This window comes from Fomitiporia mediterranea (assembly GCF_000271605.1).
Source record: "Fomitiporia mediterranea MF3/22 unplaced genomic scaffold FOMMEscaffold_16, whole genome shotgun sequence".
Lineage (NCBI taxonomy): Eukaryota > Fungi > Basidiomycota > Agaricomycetes > Hymenochaetales > Hymenochaetaceae > Fomitiporia > Fomitiporia mediterranea.
The window spans coordinates 734,922-754,756 of record NW_006760401.1 but is presented as its reverse complement, the minus strand read 5'-3'; the positions used below and the strand labels follow the sequence as shown (position 1 = coordinate 754,756).

Sequence of the window (19,835 nt, the reverse complement as noted above, 5' to 3'; positions counted from 1 at the left end):
AACTTCTCGATCATCGCATCAGCACTCAGGGTGACCAGACGTCCTGATATGCCGTGAGGTTGTCGAAATGCGTAAAGTAGAAAACGAGCGTACTTGCGAATTTATGGCGTGCATATCCTTGTATGAAGAGGCAGCACTCGCTGATCTGTCTAAGGAGTTGAATAATCGTAGTCTCGAGCAATTTCGTCTTGTCGCGTAACGTGTCGATTTGGTCAACGAAGTCAAACGCGTCTCTCATAGCATGTACGAGCTTGACGACCTTCTTGTCAACTTCAAATTGACACCTGATACCCTGTAGACAACGTCAGGCCGATTAGATGCTACGCTTCGGAGCATACCTCATACAGTGCTGAAGCCAATTGCCACGCAAAGTTTGCGCACGGATGGATCTAGCACTTCTTAACACTTATCAAGGTAATTCAAGCACTAACACGAGCTTACCTGTGATAAGACATCCATAACACGACCCAACACATCTAGTTTTGAAACAAGAGTTCCTACAGACTTGCACAGATCGGCATGCGGGATTCCCCTCTCTTGGATTGCTTGTTCGGTGGCATCGATGTTTCGGCTAGCAACCATCAAAGCGCTGGCGGCTTCTAGACGCAAATGCAGGACTGCTGCGGTTTCTACCGATGCTGAACCACAGGGCATATTAAGACGAAGCTCCGTTACTATTAATCTAATGAATTTATGAGTGAATACCGATAACGACCCGTTCACGCACCTTTACTATTAGCACATCTCGCTAATAAGTCAGAAAATTCTACATCAATCTCGCCCACACATCTGTCTTTCCATGTCGAATCGTGCTTGACTTGAATGTTAACCTTCGTCCTTTGACCACCAGGCTTTCTGCGATGTAAAAATAAGAAAGAGACCTTCGATCAGACTGGAAGGTTGTTTACAATTCGAGCGAAAGTAGTTCATCATAATCAGGAGTTAAGCTTCTCTTAACAGTCTTGGTTCGTCTCTTAACGTTGTCGAACTGGAGCTGTACGTATAGATTCGGTAGTTCACTGCCATAAGTCGGGTTCCATTTTATTTCGGAGACACGGACGACTGCTGGACGGATCAGTATGACGCAGAAGAGTAAGGCAAGGGTAGAAAATGAACCTGTTAAATCCAAGTGGGAAGTTGTGGGCGTGGAGGTCATGGAGAGGCAGGGAGGGTCGTACAGCAACTCCCTCTGGGTTTTAATAAGCTTCGCAATTGCTCCTAGGTGACTATCAACGGAGAGCCTTGACAGCTAGTCGTCTAGACGCCTGATATTCGCTTCCTTTTGTGTCAGTTCACTGCATGGAAGGTTGATCGACGCTCACTTATAGTGACAATCAAGGACAGGTGGATAAGAGTCAAGGTTGTTGGGCCAGGAAGTTGTATGCAGGCCGAAGTGCTCTAAGGTGAACGTAACGATAGACGTTCGTGGGGGTCAACATTTCGAAGATACATGAACTCCCACAGTGTGCTGCGTGATAGTCACAGCGAGGTCTACTACATTGAGAGTTATGTAGTTTATAGCCTTAAAGTTAATCCTAACCCTAACAAATGCTGAGCTCATGAAGGGAATCATGTACGTATTACTAATACTATTAAAGGGCTGCTTATCGGAGTACGGCAAAACCCGACAACCTTAAGCGTGAAGTTTTCTGTGTCAAGTCATCTCATTCCGTGTTTCTCGTATTCCGCCATGCGTGCGTCTTGTTCTCATGTTAATGAATCTCAATTCTTTAACGACGTAAAGTAAACAGTTAATCTGGAATCTCTTGATGGCCGATTATTGTTTGCCATTCCAAAGAAAGGTACGTTCATTTGTACAAACTTTGATCGACATGCATTTATCTTGACTTGTGAGGCCAGGACGCTTGCACGAGAAATGTCTTGAGTTATTAGCAGGTCAGCAATAACATTCCACCGAGATACCAAAATTGAAGACGTGTGGAAGATAGGTGCCGATATTCAATTTAGACGACATAATCGACTGGACGTGTGTCTCGCTCAAAATCACAATATCGCTCTGTACGATCATCATCGATTCGCCGTAGTCACTCTGGCTGATCAAGGCGCAGCGTTTTCCTTCCTGCAGCCGATATTCCTTCGTTCGTTGGGAAGGGTAATGTTGACCTTGGGATAACGGGTCACGATGTCATCCTCGAGGCAAATATGCAAGAACATGTCACGGAGGTGCTGAAACTTGGGTTCGGGAAATGTGCGCTTCAGGTACAGGTGCCTGAAGCTGGAGACATCAAGGACGTGAAGCAGCTAGCAGGGAAGCGTGTCGTAACAAGCTTTGAGGTCCTTGCGGGCGAATATTTTGGTAAACTGGACAATGAGTTAGGTTTAGAAGGCGAAAATAGAACACATATCGAGTATGTTGGTGGAAGCGTAGAAGCTGCTTGTGCTCTTGGGCTCGCAGATGGAATTGGTGAGTCTCTTTTACATTGGATATATGGCTACGTTGACAAGTATTTCCGGATTGCAGTCGACCTCGTAGGTAAGTATTTCCAAATTTCCAAATAATCCCTTTCTTGACCGTCAACCTAGAATCTGGTGACACAATGCGAGCAGCCGGCCTTCACGCCATCGCAACTATCCTTCCCACCGAAGCTGTCCTCATCAAGTCCTCAAAACCAAAACACGCCGCACTCGTCCCTCTTATAGAACTCCTCACATCTCGCATAGCAGGTGTGCTTGCTTCCGGGCGATACGTACTCTGTCAATACAACATTCCGCGCGACAAGCTCGCCGAGTGTACGCAAATCGCACCTGGTCGGCGTGCACCGACGATCAGTCCCTTAGAAGAGAGTAATTGGGTTGCAGTGAGCGTAATGGTGGAGAAGAGAAATGTTGCGACTGTGATGGATAAGCTTGTTGCTGCTGGAGCAGAAGATGTACTGCTTCTGAAACTCGACAACTGTCGTGTCTGATGAGTGCTTTTGTATAAGGTCTGTCAATAATCAATGTTTACAATGCATCGCATCTAACGAAACTCATCTATCGTCCTTAGATAGAAGCATGTATAAGTATATATAGATGATTATGGAAAGACATTGGTTATACTCTTGGCGCAGCTTAAGGTATTTGTTCTGTTCGTACCATCCGCCTCATGACCTTTTCACCCTCGAGGAAGTTGTCTCGGAAGAATTCCAGAAGTATCGTGATTTATGCATTTGAAAAACACGCTAGTCAGAGCTGGACTTCCTCCTTATTTCATAATTTTTATAACAATCGAGAAAGGACCAACAAAATGAGGAATATGGAGCTGTCCTAGAACTAGGAGAGGAGAGAAAAGAGTTTAAAAACGCATATTCCAGCAACTATCTCAGTAACCAGCACTTGACACTCAGGCTGTATCACCTCTACTAGTACATAGCTTCCTCAATATCCTCTTTTATCTGCACTTGGAAAAGCTGGGAGTCCTCAGCTCCTTTCCTCCCACTTCCAGGTAACCCGACAGTCATCTATAGTGGTAGACTTTAAGCTTGCATTCTGCCCGACCTGTAGGTATAAGGGGAATACAATCAGACATAGTGAGTTTAGCATATGCATCTTAAGATAGGGTGCCCTTTGATGGACCAGGAGAGTGAAATTCTGCAAGGGAGACTAGGAGCAATGGTGAGGATGAGAAAGCAGGATGTGGGAGAGTACTACTTCTACTAGTGTCGAGGGGTTCAATTGACTCAGTACTTCAGGCTGACTGAACAAAACAGAGCTCAAAACATTGTTTGATGTGAGGACTCTGAGGAGCAGGGCGCTGCATATATGTTACATGAAGCACAGCTAAATAATAATGCATGGGAGAACGAATGCCTTTGAATTAGAGCATTATATATTAAAATGGTATACCTTACATACGAGAAGTTGAATACTGAGGCGCAACTTGAACTGGCCAAGTCATATAAACCGAGAGACAGGATGACTATGTTGACCCTATAGGACCAAAGCATTCTTGCCATCGCTCTCCTAAAGCAGCATTTGTAAACACCAATCTAGTTGAGAATGCACAACTGAAAACTGCAGTATTCCTAGGGCGCCAAAGCGTTGGACGAACATCAGCCGGAATCCACAAAAGCAACTCTCTCTCGCGTCCGCGAATCCATCCGTCTTCATCCAAACTCCAGTCGAAGGCAGGATCTACATTGCATTGACAGAAAAAGTAAGAGACGACATGTCAGATATTGTCTAATGAGCAAGGGAGAAGCCATCTTCGCACCTTCTACATCCCATATTCTGATTGCCGGAGCATCTTCTACAGGACCCCCAGAGCTAGAGACAATTCGTCTTCCATCACGCGAGAAGGCTACAGAATTGACATATGCCATATGACCTTCGAAGGGCGCGAAAACTGACTGTCCACTTTCGACGTCCCAGACTCGGATTGTCATGTCCCAGGAGCCCGACACGACACATGCTCCGTCGGGGGAGAAGGCGACAGACGCAACAGAGCTTGTATGGCCCTTAAAAGGCCCAGCCGCGACCTGTCCGCTCGCAGCGTTCCATACCAAGATGGTTTTGTCATCAGAACCAGAAACAACACGTGTACCCTGGGGTGAGAAGGCCACTGACCAAACAGATCCTGTGTGCCCTTTCAACGGTTCAGAAACTATTTCCCCTCTTTCAAAGTCCCATATTATGACTGTTCTGTCATCAGAGCCAGAGGCAACGCATCTCCCATCAGGAGAGAAAGCAACAGAGTGAACAGGACCTTTATGTCCTTCGAAATCAGAAATCGCCTGTCCAGTTCTGACATCCCACATTCGGACTGTTGCGTCGCAGGAGCCAGACACAATACGTGTCCCGTCGGGCGAGAAGCAGACAGAGTTGACTTGCTCTTTGTGCCCTTCGAAAGGCCCGGAAACTACATTTCCGCTTTCGGTGTCCCAGATTCGGATTGTACCATTATCGCAGCCAGAAGCAACACATCTACCATCAGGCGAGAAGGCAACAGACCAAACCCAGTTTGAGTGTCCAAAAGTATCAAAGACAGCTCGCCCACTTTCAGCACTCCAGATTCGAACTGTTTTATCCCAGGATCCAGAAGCAACGAGTCTTCCATCTTGCGAGAAAGCAACAGAAGTGACCTCATCTGTATGACCTTCAAAGTGTCCAGAGCCAGTCTGTCCACTTTCGGTGTCCCAGATTCGGATGATACTATCCACGGAGCCTGACACGACACGGGTTCCGTCGGGAGAAAATGCAACGGACAATACAAATGAAGCGTGTTTGAAAGGCCCAGAGACGAGCTGCCCAGTTTCAATGTCCCATATTTGAACGGTCATGTCATCAGAACCAGAGACGACACGTTTCCCGTCGGGCGAGAAAGCAACAGAACTAACACCACCAGCATGTCCTTCGAAAGGTACAGATACATGTTGCCCACTCTTAGCATCCCAGATTCGTATTGTAGCATCTGCAGCGCCTGAGGCAACGCGTGTACCGTCACGAGAGACAGTGATCGACCGAACGCTGGCTGTATGCCCTTTGAGAGGGCCACAAATAGTCTGTCCGCTCTCAACGTCCCAGATTCGTATACTCTGGTCATAAGAACCAGAGACGACGTGCTTTCCATTGGAAGAGAAAGCAACAGAATTTACATCGTCTACATGCCCCTCGAAACGCTTGACGGCTTGTCCGCTCTCAACGTCCCAGACCATGACAGACTTGTCAGTCGATCCAGAGACGACACGTGTCCCATCCGGCGAGAAAGCAACTGAATAAACTGCGCCATTATGCCCTTCAAGGGGCCCAGAAATCACCTGCCCAGTCTCAACCTCCCAGATCCTAATTGTCTCATCGTCGGATCCGGAAACAACACACGTGCCGTTCGGTGAGAAAGCAACAGAACGTATGATGCCATGGTGTCCCTCTAAAGGGTCAGAAACGGCTTGCCCACTTTCAGCATCCCAGATTTGAACTGTTTTATCCCAGGAACCGGATACAACAAGAGTACCGTCAGGTGAAAAAGCAACAGAATTGACACAGTCTACATGGTATATGAGCTCCTTCAAAATGGGTGACCGCTCTTTTATACCTAATTGCTTCACTCGTATGATAGGTATATTGCGTTTCACATATCGCGCCAAAAAGGTTGACTCCATCGACGCAAACAGAAGGAAGGAGACATATATATGGGGCGTTGACCGCGAAAGGGACGGAAAATACACAGTGATCATTCTGCGTACATCCCTGAGAAATGCTAAGATGTCGGTGTTGTATGACTGGACAAAAACATATATAACAACGTAAGTGTCAGCTCAAATAGCACATCTACGTACTTACCGAGATCCAATTCATGGCATAATAGAGTGTTGTACCAGCAACATTGACCTTCTCCAAGAGGCTCAGCACCTCGAGCCAAAACAGAAGGCGATTATTAAGGAACTCAGATAGCTTGTCCAACAACTCGAATGAGCATTGTGCTTCGCGAAGGTGTTGCGTCCAGAACAGGCATGCGTATTTTAAGTGCAGGGGAATGTTAGCCCCGATGCGGTCCGGAAGGTCGGGGATCTGGTCGTTAAAGATATACGATGACTCTATTTTGCAAATGTTAAACCGGAGCCTATCTCTCATAACATCAAAGCATCGCGCAGCAACAAATGATTTCTGACACTCGAGATTGATGAACCAAGGGTCGTTTATGCGGCTCGATGCCAGTAAGTAATCGCGGAATGACGTGTGGCAGAAGCGGATAGGTTCATTCCGGGTAAATACGAGGACAGATTGCAAACGAGACAGAATAAGCCTCGATGGCTCGTCGCTCGAAAATCCAAGAAAATCGTCGATGATATCATCGGAAAGCTGGGTTCTGCTGAGAAGGATAAGCCCAAGGACTTTTGCGAAGCGAGTGTTAGATGATTCGTCGTTAAACGAGATGCCTGAACCGGCGAGAACTGAGTCATAGAGTTGTTCGAGGCCGAAAAGATGCTGTGATTCAGATACTAGTTTTGCTAGCTTCGGAGCAGGGTTATCGCAATCCACCAGCTTCACTGCAGTCGAACCCCAGATGAACAGTCCCGCTGCTGCTGTAGCAAGGCGCTCCATTTTCAACTGCCAATCATCCGGAATCGGTAACGTTCTAATCACGAATACATAACGCATCGCATGGTCAAGATAGCGAAGAACGTCATTTCTACAGCTTTCCGAGCTGTGCTCCAATTCGACACTCCGAATGCAGTCGGGTCGCGAAGATAACGCTTGATCTATGTCCGGCTCCTTCCTGCTCGTAATGAGAAATCGAAAATTCTTTGGGAGTCCCGGTAGACCTTTCCAGAAACTCTCCATTATGCCACGCCTCGTTTTTTCGGTGCCGCATTCATCCAGTGCGTCCAGGACAATGACGATCGGTCCTTGCATAGCATCGCCAGATGAAGCAAGAGGACTGCGAAGAAGCTTCTCAAACTGGGTCGCCGACGTGGCTTGAGCAATATCGTCATCCCGCTCAATGGCCTCGAAAACGTGTTTCGCCACCGAAGAGTCAAATAACGCGAGTTTGTAAGCGAGTGTACGTATGACAGAGCTGGGATCACTCTTTCCGTGTTCAAAAAACATATGTGCTCCAAGACGAGATATGTCACGGAAATGTTCCGCGATAGTCGTACTAATAGTGCTCTTGCCGGATCCTGCGGCACCGTATAGCCAGAAGACATTCTTGTCCGAATCTGACAACACCCACTCTACGACCTGTTGCATGACCTCCACTCGCGTGCCGGGGAGGCATTGAGGCCGATTAAACGCGTCCATCTTTTCTGGTTGTAGTCGACTTGATAAATCTGATAGATATGAGTAAGGTTCATGGGATGCAGAGATGTAGATAGAGCCGCAGAACATACACAAAGTGTCGATTCTGGAGGACATCCTCAGTGAAACGAAAGCGGTATGTATAACAGCACCCGAGTCAATCGATTGCTTGAGTAACCGCAAGCACTGCTTGAACTTGTCAATTTTTCCATCCATGTCTGTCTTGAGCATCCGTCCTGGCGTAGAATGAGATTTCTGTCTGACACGTTAAACTCGGACACACCTGTGAACATATGTCTTGCATATTCCTGAAGAAAGAGACAGCATTCGTCGGTCTGCTTCAGAAGCTGGATTACTATTGTCTCGAGATATTGTATCTTGTTACGGAGGAAATCGGCCTCGCGAGCAAAATTGAAGGCATCTTCAATGACATGCACGAGTTCAACAACGTTCTTATCAACCTCGAATTGACGACGGATGGTCTTCAGAAAATGGTCAGAAACGTCCAGTGATAGTCTTCCGAGCACACCTTATACAACGTTGAGGCAACTTGCCATGCAAAGTTGACGTACGGGTGCACCTAGCACTATCTAAGACTCGTGAATGCGTTTCATGCGAAATAAGGCTTACTTGCGATAGTTTGTCAATAACATTGACAAGGAAGTCCAATTTCGAAACGAGATTGCCGACAGACTGATACAAATCAGTATGTCTGGCAACGTGGACTTCAGCACTGTCTGACATAGCAGCAACAGTTGAGCCCAAGGCGGTCGCTGAATTTGAGATGCTGCTCTGCTGAATCGCGCACTTTGCAGTCTCGAGGCTGAGGCCAACGCCTGTCGTCGCGTCCACAGTCTCCAAGTGCAAATGAAGAACTGCAGTGGTTTCCGTCGATGATGAACCATTACGCATTTCAAGATGAAGCTCCGTTTCTATAAGTCCAGTCAATATATGGACTGTTGGTGAAAACTAACTCCCGCACTCTTGCCGCTGGTACACCTCTCTAATAAGTCATTCAGCTCCACGTCAATTTCACCAATGCATTTGTCTAACCAACGCGACGAATCGTGTTTGATCTGAATGCGCAATTTTGTCCCTTGGTCCGCAGATGGACTATACATGAACAGCATTAAACGAAATCAGAATTATTGTCAAGGTTCGCGTACCGTTTGAATGAAAAACACTCGTTCCATTCGGGTAGCAGATTCTTGCTAACTGTCTTCGTTCGCTTGCTCTCATCACCGACCTTCGCCTGAACGTAGAAACTCGGCAATTTATCACGGAGAATTGAGTCCCACTTTACTCCATTAGCTCGGATGACTGCTGAACACATCAATACGATGCAGTTACAATGAAAATAAAGAACGAACTAGTCAAGGCCAGGTGGGTAGCTGTAGAGGTAGAAGCCATGAAGGGACAGTAAGGCAAACATTCAGCTTATCGATGGTTCCCCGGCGTTTAGCAGGCCTCCAAATTGCTAATAAATGGGTAGAAGTAAATAGAGAATTGATCATGAGCCCTTTTGTGTTGTTGTCATCACTGATTCATCAGAGGAAGAGATTGATTCTCCACTTCTACTTTGCACGTGACTCAGACAAATTTGTATTGCTGGCTGGTTAGTATCGATTTTATATTACAATGTCCACTGTGATGGCAGCCGAAGTCATCTCTTTGATACATGAAGCATAATTAGCAAAAGTTGAAATAGAAAATAGTGTTCACATAGTGACTTCTTAGTCTGTATTACACCATTTCAGCCTCTTAGCCCTCAACTAAAACCATAGCTATTCCTACAACACTCACAGGAGACAGATTCCTATTCTGTAACCTTAAGAATTTATTACAAAACTCTAAAGCTTCCACCTCATTGGTTGGAAATACATTCTGAAACAAAATTTCCTGGCATCAGAATAGGTTTCTGTCTTCTGTGGCTTTACCTGTGAGCTATCTCACGCGCAGAGCGCATGCAAGTATGCACGTACGTACGCATGTGAATCCGAGTTCACTCACTCCCCGCATTTCCTACTTGAGCACGAGAGAGACCGTAAATCAAACTACGCGTCCCAGCTCCAGTCTCACCCCAAGCGTCTGGATATGTGCATGGATGGCTTCTTGCCTTGTTGATTACGGCGAAATACCGTGCGCAGTTAAAAGAGAAGGAAAAACGAAATCAGATACCCGTTGACATCGGGGGACAGAGAAGTCAGGCTGAAAACTTGTTTCTCCGAGGTTTAAGTTTGTACGAGTTCCGATCTTGATACTCAGAACAACATCGAGATAACAACCAACCAATCCTATATCCACTCTATGTGCCTCACTGAGTCGATAAGTTTCACAGATAGCTGTATCATGGAAGGAAAGGGAGAAGCCTCGGAGAAGCTGAAGTAGAAACTCGGGAGAAGTGTGTGGTGTATCTCAAGGGGAAGAACGCGCGAGTTGGTTCGAAAGAATTGAAGTACGGCTATTTGATGAGACCTCTTGGCGTTTAAGTCTGCTAAATGAGAAGAACTCACAAACAAGGAAGGGGTAAAATTAGATTATCAAGAAGTAGAGAAGAGTGTGAAGGAGAAATGCCCTGCGGTGTCGAGTGGAAAATGGAACCTGAATCAACTGGAGTCGGTTCCAGTCCAGAAGCACATGAAGTGATATCTGTGTATGCATCTCCATTAAGCAAGCTCTATGTTTAATTCAAAGGCGCCAAGATCAGGTTGAATAAGACCATATCGCCAGAAGCATAGCAAATCGAGCATTTTCCTCGGAGCCAAAGTAATTCAGTCAAACAAGAAGGAATATCATCGCTCGTTATCGCTTTGATAAGACGCATTGTTTGAAACTGACTCCACCAGTCTAGACCATGGAAGCGTAACGGAGCGTATCGTTAGAAAGAGTTTGAGTAACACATGATGTGCTATTTGACGCAACCCAAGGCGCAGTTGAGCAATCCGATACAGAGGGCCGGTCAGCGGTTTGCAAAGCATGACTTACATACCGAGGAAAATACGCGTCTACTTCAAAATACTGACTCCTATTCCGTTATGCCAACAGGAAGATCACTTGAAGGACTTGGCTTTCCGGGAGTTTGGAGTCTGTATAGACACCTGTCGGCAACGTCCATTTGATTCGCATGCAGAACCAGACTTGCAGGTTGATTGAAGGATTCACAAGGGGCTGGTATGAAGGAAAGTGGCACATGATAGTATAGGTCGCGTAAACGTCTATTTTTGAGACATGCTCCCTCACATGCACCGTGAGTTTCAAATCAGCTTCAGCGCACTTTATCCGATCTGAGAAATGCAAGTATTGAGCATGAGCTCAGAGCTGTGCCGACACGAGACACTCGCCGCACACGTAGGATTAGAATTGAGAGATCTGTAGGCTTGCAACGCTCTGTTTCCGTTGGCAAATACGTTAAAAGCGGGAAGAAAGCAGAGATTCAGACACGTCAATTGCGAGTTGACGGCGGTCTCCTTCCGCTTCGGTGGCAAGACGCCGCGTGAGTAACAAAGGAGCAACCAAAGCCCAGAGTGAGAGGGGGTTGCAAAGCACGAGATGTCTGTTACTGCAAGTGTCTCTGGGTTTGCCTTAAAATGACAAGTCAAAAGATGTTTCAATGCTAACTGACACTGACGGTTGCGAGGCAAGACCGAGATGGTATGACTAATCAATTAGGTGGTGAAACGAAATGGTTGTTATGTCCAAAAGCGGGATGTTTTGGCGTGGGAAGCGACAGCCCGTGGCGGATGGCGTAAACAAGCGTAAACATTTGTCGTCCTCCCACACTCCATCGACCTTGTCGTCGTCACGCTCCGCAACCTCCTTTCTTCATCCCTTTTCCTCATCTACCTTCATCTCAATCCATCTCTGTTCTGCATCGACAACTTCGTTAGGATTGCTCTCACAATGCAGCCGTGGCACGTCGTCTCGCTGCTTTCCCTGCTCCTTTCAACGTCGCTCCCTGCTGCTGGTCAAACTGTCGGCCTAGACTCAATACACAACAAGACGGGACTCAGAGGCACTTGGGCATCGGGCGCGAAGAAAGTATTGACCGGACTTGTACGTGGTTCACGTTGTGTCTATTCATTGCGAAAGGGTATTCATGTTTATTGTTTCCTAGGGCTTTGCCAACCCTGCGAACACTTCCTTCGTGCAGCCAGACGTCTCAGGCATCTCATATTCTTTGTCAGTTTATCTCAGGCAACTCGCTTAGCGGCTCTTGACTAATATTCTCATTTAGCACTGATGACGGCTTTTATGAGGTCGCAAGATATCGCTTTACTGCGAACGGCACACAACCCTCTTGTCCCAAGAGTGCCATGAACTGGGCACACGGGACCTACCAACTTCTAGACAACGGATCCATGACTTTCACTCCCTTCGGAGACGGATACCAACTCATCCAAGATCCATGCGGGCCCCGATCCGCTTTTGTCGAGAACTACAACATGACCGAACTTTACCAGTCCTGGCGTATATTCCAGGACCCAGTTGACGGGTTCAAGCTCCATCTCTTCCAATTTGACGGATCACCTCTCGCACCGCAGTTCCAAGTGTCGACCGATCCAAACATGCTGCCGACGCAGATGCTGCGTAACGTCACGCCTGGCTTCACAAGCCAGGACGGGTTCGTCTCGACCGGGAAGCGAGCGGTCCGGAGAAGTGGGAGTGAGCCGCAGACCGGTGGAGCCGTTGCCGGAGGGAGACTCGGTGACGCGATGGGTGCCAGCATGCTGTTATGCGCGATTGCCGGTGCTGTCTTGGTTGCAATTTAGTTTTAGAGAAAAAGGAGAATTGGACATATGATCGTTAAATGTGGCATTTACACGTCAGCCCCTCCCTCCCTCCCCTATCCTATTCCGTTCCCACCTTTGTCCCCGCTGCTTTCGTATGCATCACTAGTACTGCTTCTTGTTACCCCTCCTCCTCACTTCACCTTCCCTATAAATCCGTTCTTGGACAGTTGAACCCTTTTTAACCTTCGATCAACGAAGTTGAGCATTCTTCATCTGTGTCTGGCACGCTAGCATCATCCATATTGAATATATATTTTTACCTCCTCTTTCGGGATTTCCCACCCCTCCTCCTCTCTCCTGCCCTCACGTCCCATTTGGACTTCTTACCTTTTATACCCTGCTCGCAGACGTCCACTCCTTTTCTCCCGCTCTTTCTCTTTTTCCGTCTCGTTCTCGTTTCCCGATTTTTTTTTCTTTTCATATAAAATAAAAGATTACTGTGCAGCTAATGATGGTTTTAAGTTCATGCAAAGAGCCCTCGCCGCGCGTGCAATTTGCAACATGTGGAGATTAGGATATACATGTACATGCACATGCACATGCTGCGCAGTGAAGAAGTCCATTAGTATGAGATTATGAGATATGATATGTTATGACGTATGGTGTGTGCTGCAGCAGTACTTATAAGGATATGTATAGGATGTTAATATGCATATATACTTAAGAGTAATGTTTATGTTATTAGTTGCTCCACTGTGTTGGAAAGGAAGACTACACTGGGTATTAGAAAAAGGAAATAGGAAAGTCAAGAACCAAGAACATTAATGACATTACGAATGGGGCATGTGCTGCTGCTCGGTGTTCTTCATTTCAGTACTAGTTACGTCTTTATTGGCCGAGTTTACTGAAGCCGAGGTGGCGAACATATTATCCTCCATTCTATGACTCTATGATGACATGCGCAGCTACAGTGAGAACGAATCTCTTACTTATGTCAGTCTAAATTCCTATTTTCTTTTATTAACAATTCTCTCAATGCAATCGCTTTATCTCGATTTTCAACCACTTGAATAATATTTACTTTATTCGTTTGTTTTAATACGAGATCAAGTCTAGTTATCATGACAAGAGACAAGGCAGACAAGACAGGGAGAGTTAGAAGACACAGAGTCCTGCAACCTTGAACAGGCTGCTAAGGGGTGAGCGAAGGAAAGAATAAATCTTGTGCAAAAAAATTCATTGAGCAGCAGAGGTGGGGAGAAATTCGTGAACAAAGAAGGAAGGAACAAGAAAATGAGAAGGGGAAATAATTAAGTTAGTACATAGGCGAGAGAACGTAGCAGTTACATTGGCTGGCTAGTGTAGGTGATCATGGAGAGGAGAGTCCGGTGGGTATCGCTCAGAGGTGACAAACGATGTGACATGAGGGAGGAGGCGAAACAGACAGACAGTTGGGAAAAAATGACATAGAGGAAGAGTCAGTCAAGTCGAAAACGAAGCTGAGCCGAATCGAATCGAATCGAATCGAATCTGCATGTATGAAGAACCGTCTGGTCGGCCACCCGCCGTTTGATTTCATACCCCTCCGCATCCGCGTAGATCGGCCACCAAACTAATGACAGCGTCGATCTCAATACGATCCACCCACCCCCACATATCAAATCTCCTCGAAAATCCCACAAACAGGAGCCACACAAAACCTCACAACGCAACGGCAACGTCCCACGCCCACTTCTATTTATATCGCTTTCATCAATCTTTCTTCAACTCCTGGTTAATAACGAACACGCGTTCACCATCCGTCGTTCCCGCAAGTTCGCGGACTTGCGCGGAGCGCAACCCTTCGAGACCATGAGGCGTCCGGCCTTTTGCCAGCACGACGTACATCTCAAGGCCATCTCCGACCTAAATGGGTTCATCCACCAACCCACAAGTATGTATGTGATAGATAGGAAGAGTGATACACCGTGCCACGCCGAGTCAATTGTTTGTAAGACAATACCAATGCCGAGACGGGCGGAGATATAGAGTGGATGGAATTACCGCAACATCGGACACAGGTGCCGATATCAGTAATAGCAAATCCATTATACCCGATTGATCACAAAGCACAAAATCGACGGGAGAAGGACGAGACCATCGTGGTGGAGCAGAAATCGCCGACGAGGTCGAGAGTCGAACGTTCACGGATGAGATAGAGGTCCAAAAGTAGTGCGGGAGCCAGACCGTGAACCGCGACAAAAATGGTACGAACGCGGACACCGAGATAGGGCATGCAGAAGATAACGGAAGAATATCGGTCAGCTCAAATATTACAGACAAAGATCAGAGTGAGAGAAATGAGATCATCAGGGAAGACTGATGACGAACGAGGTACAAGGAATAAAGAAGTAGGGTGATGCACAGATGTTAACAAATAGTAAAACGGAACGAACCTCAATGTGGCGCTCTGTTGCGCTTGTAAAGCTGTCGACAACAAGCGAAAGGACGCGTTCAAGCGGAAGATGGGTCGGATGCCCGCCAACCGTTCCGAGCGGAGGTTGCTGGTTCTTGAAGTAAATCTAGCAAATTAACTCGTTAGCAATACAGATAATGATTTCCAAGCGAACAAGATAAAGAAGGGGAGAAAAAGATAGAGATACAGAGAGCACTTCGGAGAAAGTCCGGCCTTGAGTCAGCTAGGTTTAGCATGGAAGATGATGAATAGGAGTGCTGAGCTCCAAAAAACATTTGCGCATGTCGCAGGTGGAGTGAGGATAGATAGTAAACAAAAGGGAAGGCATCGAAGAGGTGAGAGTAAAATCACAAATAACATCAGAGCGTGCGAGGCTGCGAACTGATGAAGAGAAGTTCGAGCTTGGCGAAGGACACGATCTCCGTGCGAGACTAAATGAAAAAGGAAAAACATGACAGGCTGCGATGGCAACACATTTCCAAAAATAACAGCCAAATGAATGGAAGAGCAAATGCAGGATTGAGGCTAGATTATTCAAGGCAGATATTCGCACCTGGTTGTCAAGGAAAGGTTGTACAAGCTGCTGAGCAGCTCCGGCCGCGCGACAAGCCTCTCTTTCATATGAACCGACAGGATCGAAAGAGTATACAGCTCCCGAGCCTTTAGAGACGATCGACGGTTAAGACATAAAGAAGTCAGGACGTTGGAGCAACAGCGGAACCGGGGCGAAGGCCGAAAAAAGCCAGTATGTCATATGTTATTCCAGGAAGGTAAGATCAAGTTCGGATTTTCCGCGCGTGTACGTGCAGGTGGACAAGGTAGCGGGATTCGTATGTCAAGTGAAGAGATAACCGTGACGTATACCGCGTCAACAGCACAGTCAGGTGTCGGAATGCCGAGGCACAGTTACACAGTGGAGCGACGGAGTGTGTAGTGTCGGTAGAGGACGGACAAAAGTCCAAGCATAGAAATAAAACAATCGGTCAGTTAGCCAAATGAACAAATAATAGTCCGTAAAAACGGCAAAATAGGCGGATGAACGGAAGGACCGAATAAGGTGGCGTGCTAAGAGCAGACCACTATAACCGGAGAATTGAACAAATAAACATACCGTCTTCTTCGATGCCACCGAGGATGTTGTACACATAGTACGGGAAGAAGCGCTGAGCATAAAGCATTGTCTGAATCAGGCGAGCGACTGCGCGCAAAGGCATATCCTTCGCGTGCGCGTGGCGGTACCACTACGTAGAAGTATACGCGTAATGATGACGAGTGCGAAGGTGAGCATCTGATTGATATTGCTGGATGACGCGTCCGTACCTCCAGCCGCTGTTTAACCTTCTTTATAAACATGTTCCCGTCTGCCGCGAAGCCATTCACAGCAAGGACGGCTTTGTCAGTTCTGGATAGAAGTTCCAAGGATTAGCATTGTTCCATTGAGATACCCAGAAATCACGCTCTTGCGCCGCAAAGAGACGCGCTGAGCATATGCACTTACAGACGGAAGACCTTTGGCGCGTATCGAGTCTGAATGTTGTAATAGTCCGTTTGACGCGTGTCGCCTGCGATGACAGAGAAGTCTGCTCCTGCAATAGCTAGGATAGTTCCTCCACTGTCGGCGTAGGGCTCAAAGTGCCTCTGCATAGGTCTTCCGTCGCTATGCGATTGGGGTACAGTAGAAGTCATGGTCCCGCCGGGCATTGGAATTTGCAAAGCAAGCCGAAGTTAGAGTCTAGCCTACGAGATTTGTGTCAGTGGCAGATGCGACCACTCAAGATGTGATTGTGGACGCAGATAGGCGAGACAGAAGAGAGGAGGTGGGAGCAGGAGGATAGGACGTTACTTTGAAGCGTGAATTGTGTTTTGAGTGTTGCGAGAATAGGCCGCGTCATGCGCGTGGGAGCGCTTACCCTTTCTGGACATACGACTCTTTCTCTCGCGAGAAGTGAGAAGTCCTCCTGCGGTTTTCGGCTGCTCAGAAGTTTCTCCTTTCCTCCGATATTTCTCCCCGATAGCTTGTTGCCCTCTGATACACTCAGACACAGTGTGAAAATAAGCAACGGCGCGAGGCACCCGCCGAACAGCAGGATCTCCCTCCCCTCCTCTTTTTTCCCTCTTCAGTACAACTGATGGCTCTGCGCTCACACAGGCCTCGGTCTCTGCGGGCTTGCGGCGTACTTAAAAGCAATGCACAGTCCAGCCCGAGCGACGTGAAGAACCGGTACGGCGTCTATGGCGCTTTGTCGGTCGGTTCCTGTCGCGCTGCCGTCTAAGCTCTGTGGGATAATGCATCTCCATCTGCTCCGCTGCCCTTCATGCCGATCATTCTTAGATACTGGCATGTGTCTCTTGCACCCATAAGGCTCGCGATGCCCAAGTTGCCTTATTCTTTCTCTCTCCTTCATGTTCTCCGTATTTACTTCGCGAAGTCGCTCCGGTAGTATACAGTGCATCTTTCTCGCCCTTCCACTCCACCGAGGATAACAGGGACACATCCTCATCCCTCTGTCAGTCTAGCCAAGTCGCAGAAACGCCGCCTGTGCTTCCTAGAATGCGCGATCACACTGGGTAAATCATCGCGAAGCTCTGTGGCTCTATGTGCTACAACTAAGTACCTATCGCATGCGCATGGTTCTCCGGGGTTGCGCATGAAAATCTGGACTGCCGACCGAACCCACCCTGTGACGCGCACTGCAGCGTCAGCACCCTCGTCTACTCGTCTACTTGCTATCGTCCCTGACCTTCTCCGCCCGGATGCTTTCTCTAAGCACGTTTTTCTCTTTCCCTCCCTCTTCTCTTCTCTTTTCCACCTTCTTGCGGTGTGTATGTACCTGGAACGCAAATAAACTTGCATACATACACAAACGCAATCCCTCGGTATTCAATTCGATTCACTTCATGCTTTATGTTCGGCGCAATCAACACGCTGCATTGCCGATCTGACTGTACTGTGCGCATACAACGTACCTTCTCGCCTCATGGTATCTGGCATCTACTCACTCGAGAGTCGTTCTCACCTTGGTCCCGGCATCTTTCAATACTCAGCTCTCTCGCTTCCTTCTTACCCCGTTAGGTACTTTGCCTCCCACATAAAAGCGTCTTGGAGCTGACTATGTATGTATGTAGTAGGCATTCTCGGAGAGAGAGACCCTACTTGACTTATTCCTATCTTCACCTCCCGCGCTTACAAGCTAACGGATATCCGAGGTGATGTAAACAACGTACAACAACAAAGCATCCGTTATTGGTATTACCACGCGAGGCCATATGCACGTTAGCTTAGTCCTATTCAAACTTATTCAAACAAAAATTGTCTCCGACGAGATTGCAGACTCATTAGAACGGGTGATTACATTATCCAGTTCAGTAAACCGTCTTCTGTATGTATGTTAATAGACTTACACCTCGTGGAGGCTCACTCGTTCTTTGACTTCGTACTCGTTGACGGAAAGGCTTACAAGCCTGGAGGCAATTAGTTTCTGTGCTGTAACGTTAAAGGTCTCGTTCTCTGCTCTTCCTCTTGCTTGTGCTCTTACTTCTTCTTTCTCTTCGTTAAGTATTTATGTATTAGAGAAACCTGCCGCGGGGCTCACGGGACCACTGACCTCGGTTTCATGCCGTACAAATTGGATAGACTCTGCAACGAGCTATTAACACACATATATAATATCTCCAAATATACAGTATATGCTCCAGCCGCTTAGTGCTTACGAGTTCTGGAAGCCGTTCGTTTCTGGCGTAACGTTGAAGCTCTCGGTCTTCCTCTTACTCGTGCTCTTAATCCTTCCTTTCGGTTCCTCTTCGTCGTGTATTTGTGTATTTCAGTAGTGTGCTGCGGGGCTCACGAGACCTAGTTTGATGCCGTAGAAATTGGATAGACTCTGCGACGAGCTATGAATATTGACGGAGGGAGAGATGCGTGCTTCGGAAGTGCTCGGCGCTTACGTTCTATGTGAACGGGTGGATACCATGTGGTACTGTTGAGGTACTACTGTACTGTAAAGCTGACGAGAAACGCCAATGATACATTGATAGTCTAACTCCCATATAAAGTGAACCTTGCTAGGGAAGGGAATTCCGTTGGATAAATGTATATTTTGTATGTTTGATAATTTGCACTTCCTTCACTGTTATTTACTTATCCTGTGCTTTGTAAAGTAAGTCAAAACCACTGTATTAAACAATCGTTTCTGTATTCCACGCTCACACCAATATCAAAGTTTAAGTTCCAAATGTCCGAGTTTAGAACAACAAGAATCGGAAGGAGTGTCTAACACCACACATCCCGCTACACGCTTCACACACACCGACACACCGCAGTACACTATCTTCTATCAACGAAACCGTTCCCAGACCCTACATCTAAATGAGGTATAATTATCATTAACATTTAATTAAGGAATTAAAATAAACGGGTGCCTGTAAATGTTCCGTTCTGTCGCAACTTGAAAGAGTTCAGCTTATATATAGGTATATTGCTTATGGTAGGCCGGAGTAATACTCCATTCTTTCTTCTTCTCTGTCTTTCTTTGCTTCTTCTTCTTCTTTCTCTTCTTGAAAGTCAGTCGACCTTTGGTAAGTCCGAGCTTGATAAAGGGGACTTGATTAATCGTTCCTTTGATTTAACTTTATGTATTTTTTTGGTACACATTTGTCTTTGTAAATTTCATAGTAATTATTGGACTCTTGAATGAAAAAGAGATAAGGAAAGACGAATAGTAGGTTCAGTGCTGCTGAAGACCCTTTATCAATGGAAAAGTTCGTTACTGCCTTTTTCATAAGTATTGTCACACTTGATGATTCATCATTTTTTGTCACAAAAGTAAACAAAACAAAAAAATAACTATTTCTCACTCAATTCTGCACAGAATTCAGTGATTATTTGACGTAAATTCATGTTTTTTAAATATGCT

The 19,835-nt window shown here is 46.7% G+C and overlaps 6 protein-coding genes across 6 annotated transcripts; 3 read left to right on the top strand and 3 right to left on the bottom strand.

The window, feature by feature from the left end:
• Positions 1-25: 25 nt before the first annotated feature.
• On the bottom strand, positions 26-1,156 carry FOMMEDRAFT_31857 (uncharacterized protein; the record flags this gene model as incomplete). The annotated part of the gene is made up of 4 exons (XM_007271178.1): positions 26-43; positions 442-674; positions 728-855; positions 909-1,156. 4 exons carry the CDS (start codon positions 1,154-1,156, stop codon positions 26-28), a joined length of 627 nt encoding a protein of 208 aa, XP_007271240.1.
• A 530-nt stretch (positions 1,157-1,686) lies between these two features.
• FOMMEDRAFT_129259 (HisG-domain-containing protein) lies at positions 1,687-3,066 on the top strand. Its single transcript, XM_007271265.1, has 8 exons — positions 1,687-1,694; positions 1,752-1,802; positions 1,861-1,896; positions 1,950-2,019; positions 2,070-2,425; positions 2,483-2,494; positions 2,545-2,945; positions 3,008-3,066. Exons 1-7 carry the CDS (start codon positions 1,691-1,693, stop codon positions 2,925-2,927), a joined length of 912 nt encoding a protein of 303 aa, XP_007271327.1. The 5' UTR covers positions 1,687-1,690; the 3' UTR covers positions 2,928-2,945; positions 3,008-3,066.
• An 853-nt stretch (positions 3,067-3,919) lies between these two features.
• On the bottom strand, positions 3,920-9,147 carry FOMMEDRAFT_161765 (WD40 repeat-like protein; the record flags this gene model as incomplete). Its single annotated transcript, XM_007271264.1, has 10 exons — positions 3,920-4,134; positions 4,214-6,218; positions 6,280-7,769; positions 7,830-7,973; positions 8,021-8,219; positions 8,267-8,317; positions 8,368-8,669; positions 8,720-8,850; positions 8,904-9,057; positions 9,108-9,147. The coding sequence occupies 10 exons, from the start codon at positions 9,145-9,147 to the stop codon at positions 3,920-3,922; spliced, it is 4,731 nt and encodes a 1,576-aa protein (XP_007271326.1).
• A 2,386-nt stretch (positions 9,148-11,533) lies between these two features.
• On the top strand, positions 11,534-12,909 carry FOMMEDRAFT_23647 (uncharacterized protein). Its single transcript, XM_007271150.1, has 3 exons — positions 11,534-11,790; positions 11,852-11,916; positions 11,972-12,909. Exons 1-3 carry the CDS (start codon positions 11,638-11,640, stop codon positions 12,504-12,506), a joined length of 753 nt encoding a protein of 250 aa, XP_007271212.1. The 5' UTR covers positions 11,534-11,637; the 3' UTR covers positions 12,507-12,909.
• Positions 12,910-13,615: 706 nt separating this feature from the next.
• Positions 13,616-16,744, bottom strand: FOMMEDRAFT_129257 (20S proteasome subunit). The gene is made up of 6 exons (XM_007271263.1): positions 16,421-16,744; positions 16,243-16,324; positions 16,034-16,163; positions 15,476-15,582; positions 14,903-15,028; positions 13,616-14,372 (listed from the first exon to the last, which is right to left on the bottom strand). The coding sequence occupies exons 1-6, from the start codon at positions 16,621-16,623 to the stop codon at positions 14,220-14,222; spliced, it is 801 nt and encodes a 266-aa protein (XP_007271325.1). The 5' UTR covers positions 16,624-16,744; the 3' UTR covers positions 13,616-14,219.
• A 307-nt stretch (positions 16,745-17,051) lies between these two features.
• Positions 17,052-17,768, top strand: FOMMEDRAFT_161762 (uncharacterized protein; the record flags this gene model as incomplete). The annotated part of the gene is made up of 2 exons (XM_007271262.1): positions 17,052-17,168; positions 17,364-17,768. The coding sequence occupies 2 exons, from the start codon at positions 17,052-17,054 to the stop codon at positions 17,766-17,768; spliced, it is 522 nt and encodes a 173-aa protein (XP_007271324.1).
• Between the last annotated feature and the right edge of the window lie 2,067 nt (positions 17,769-19,835).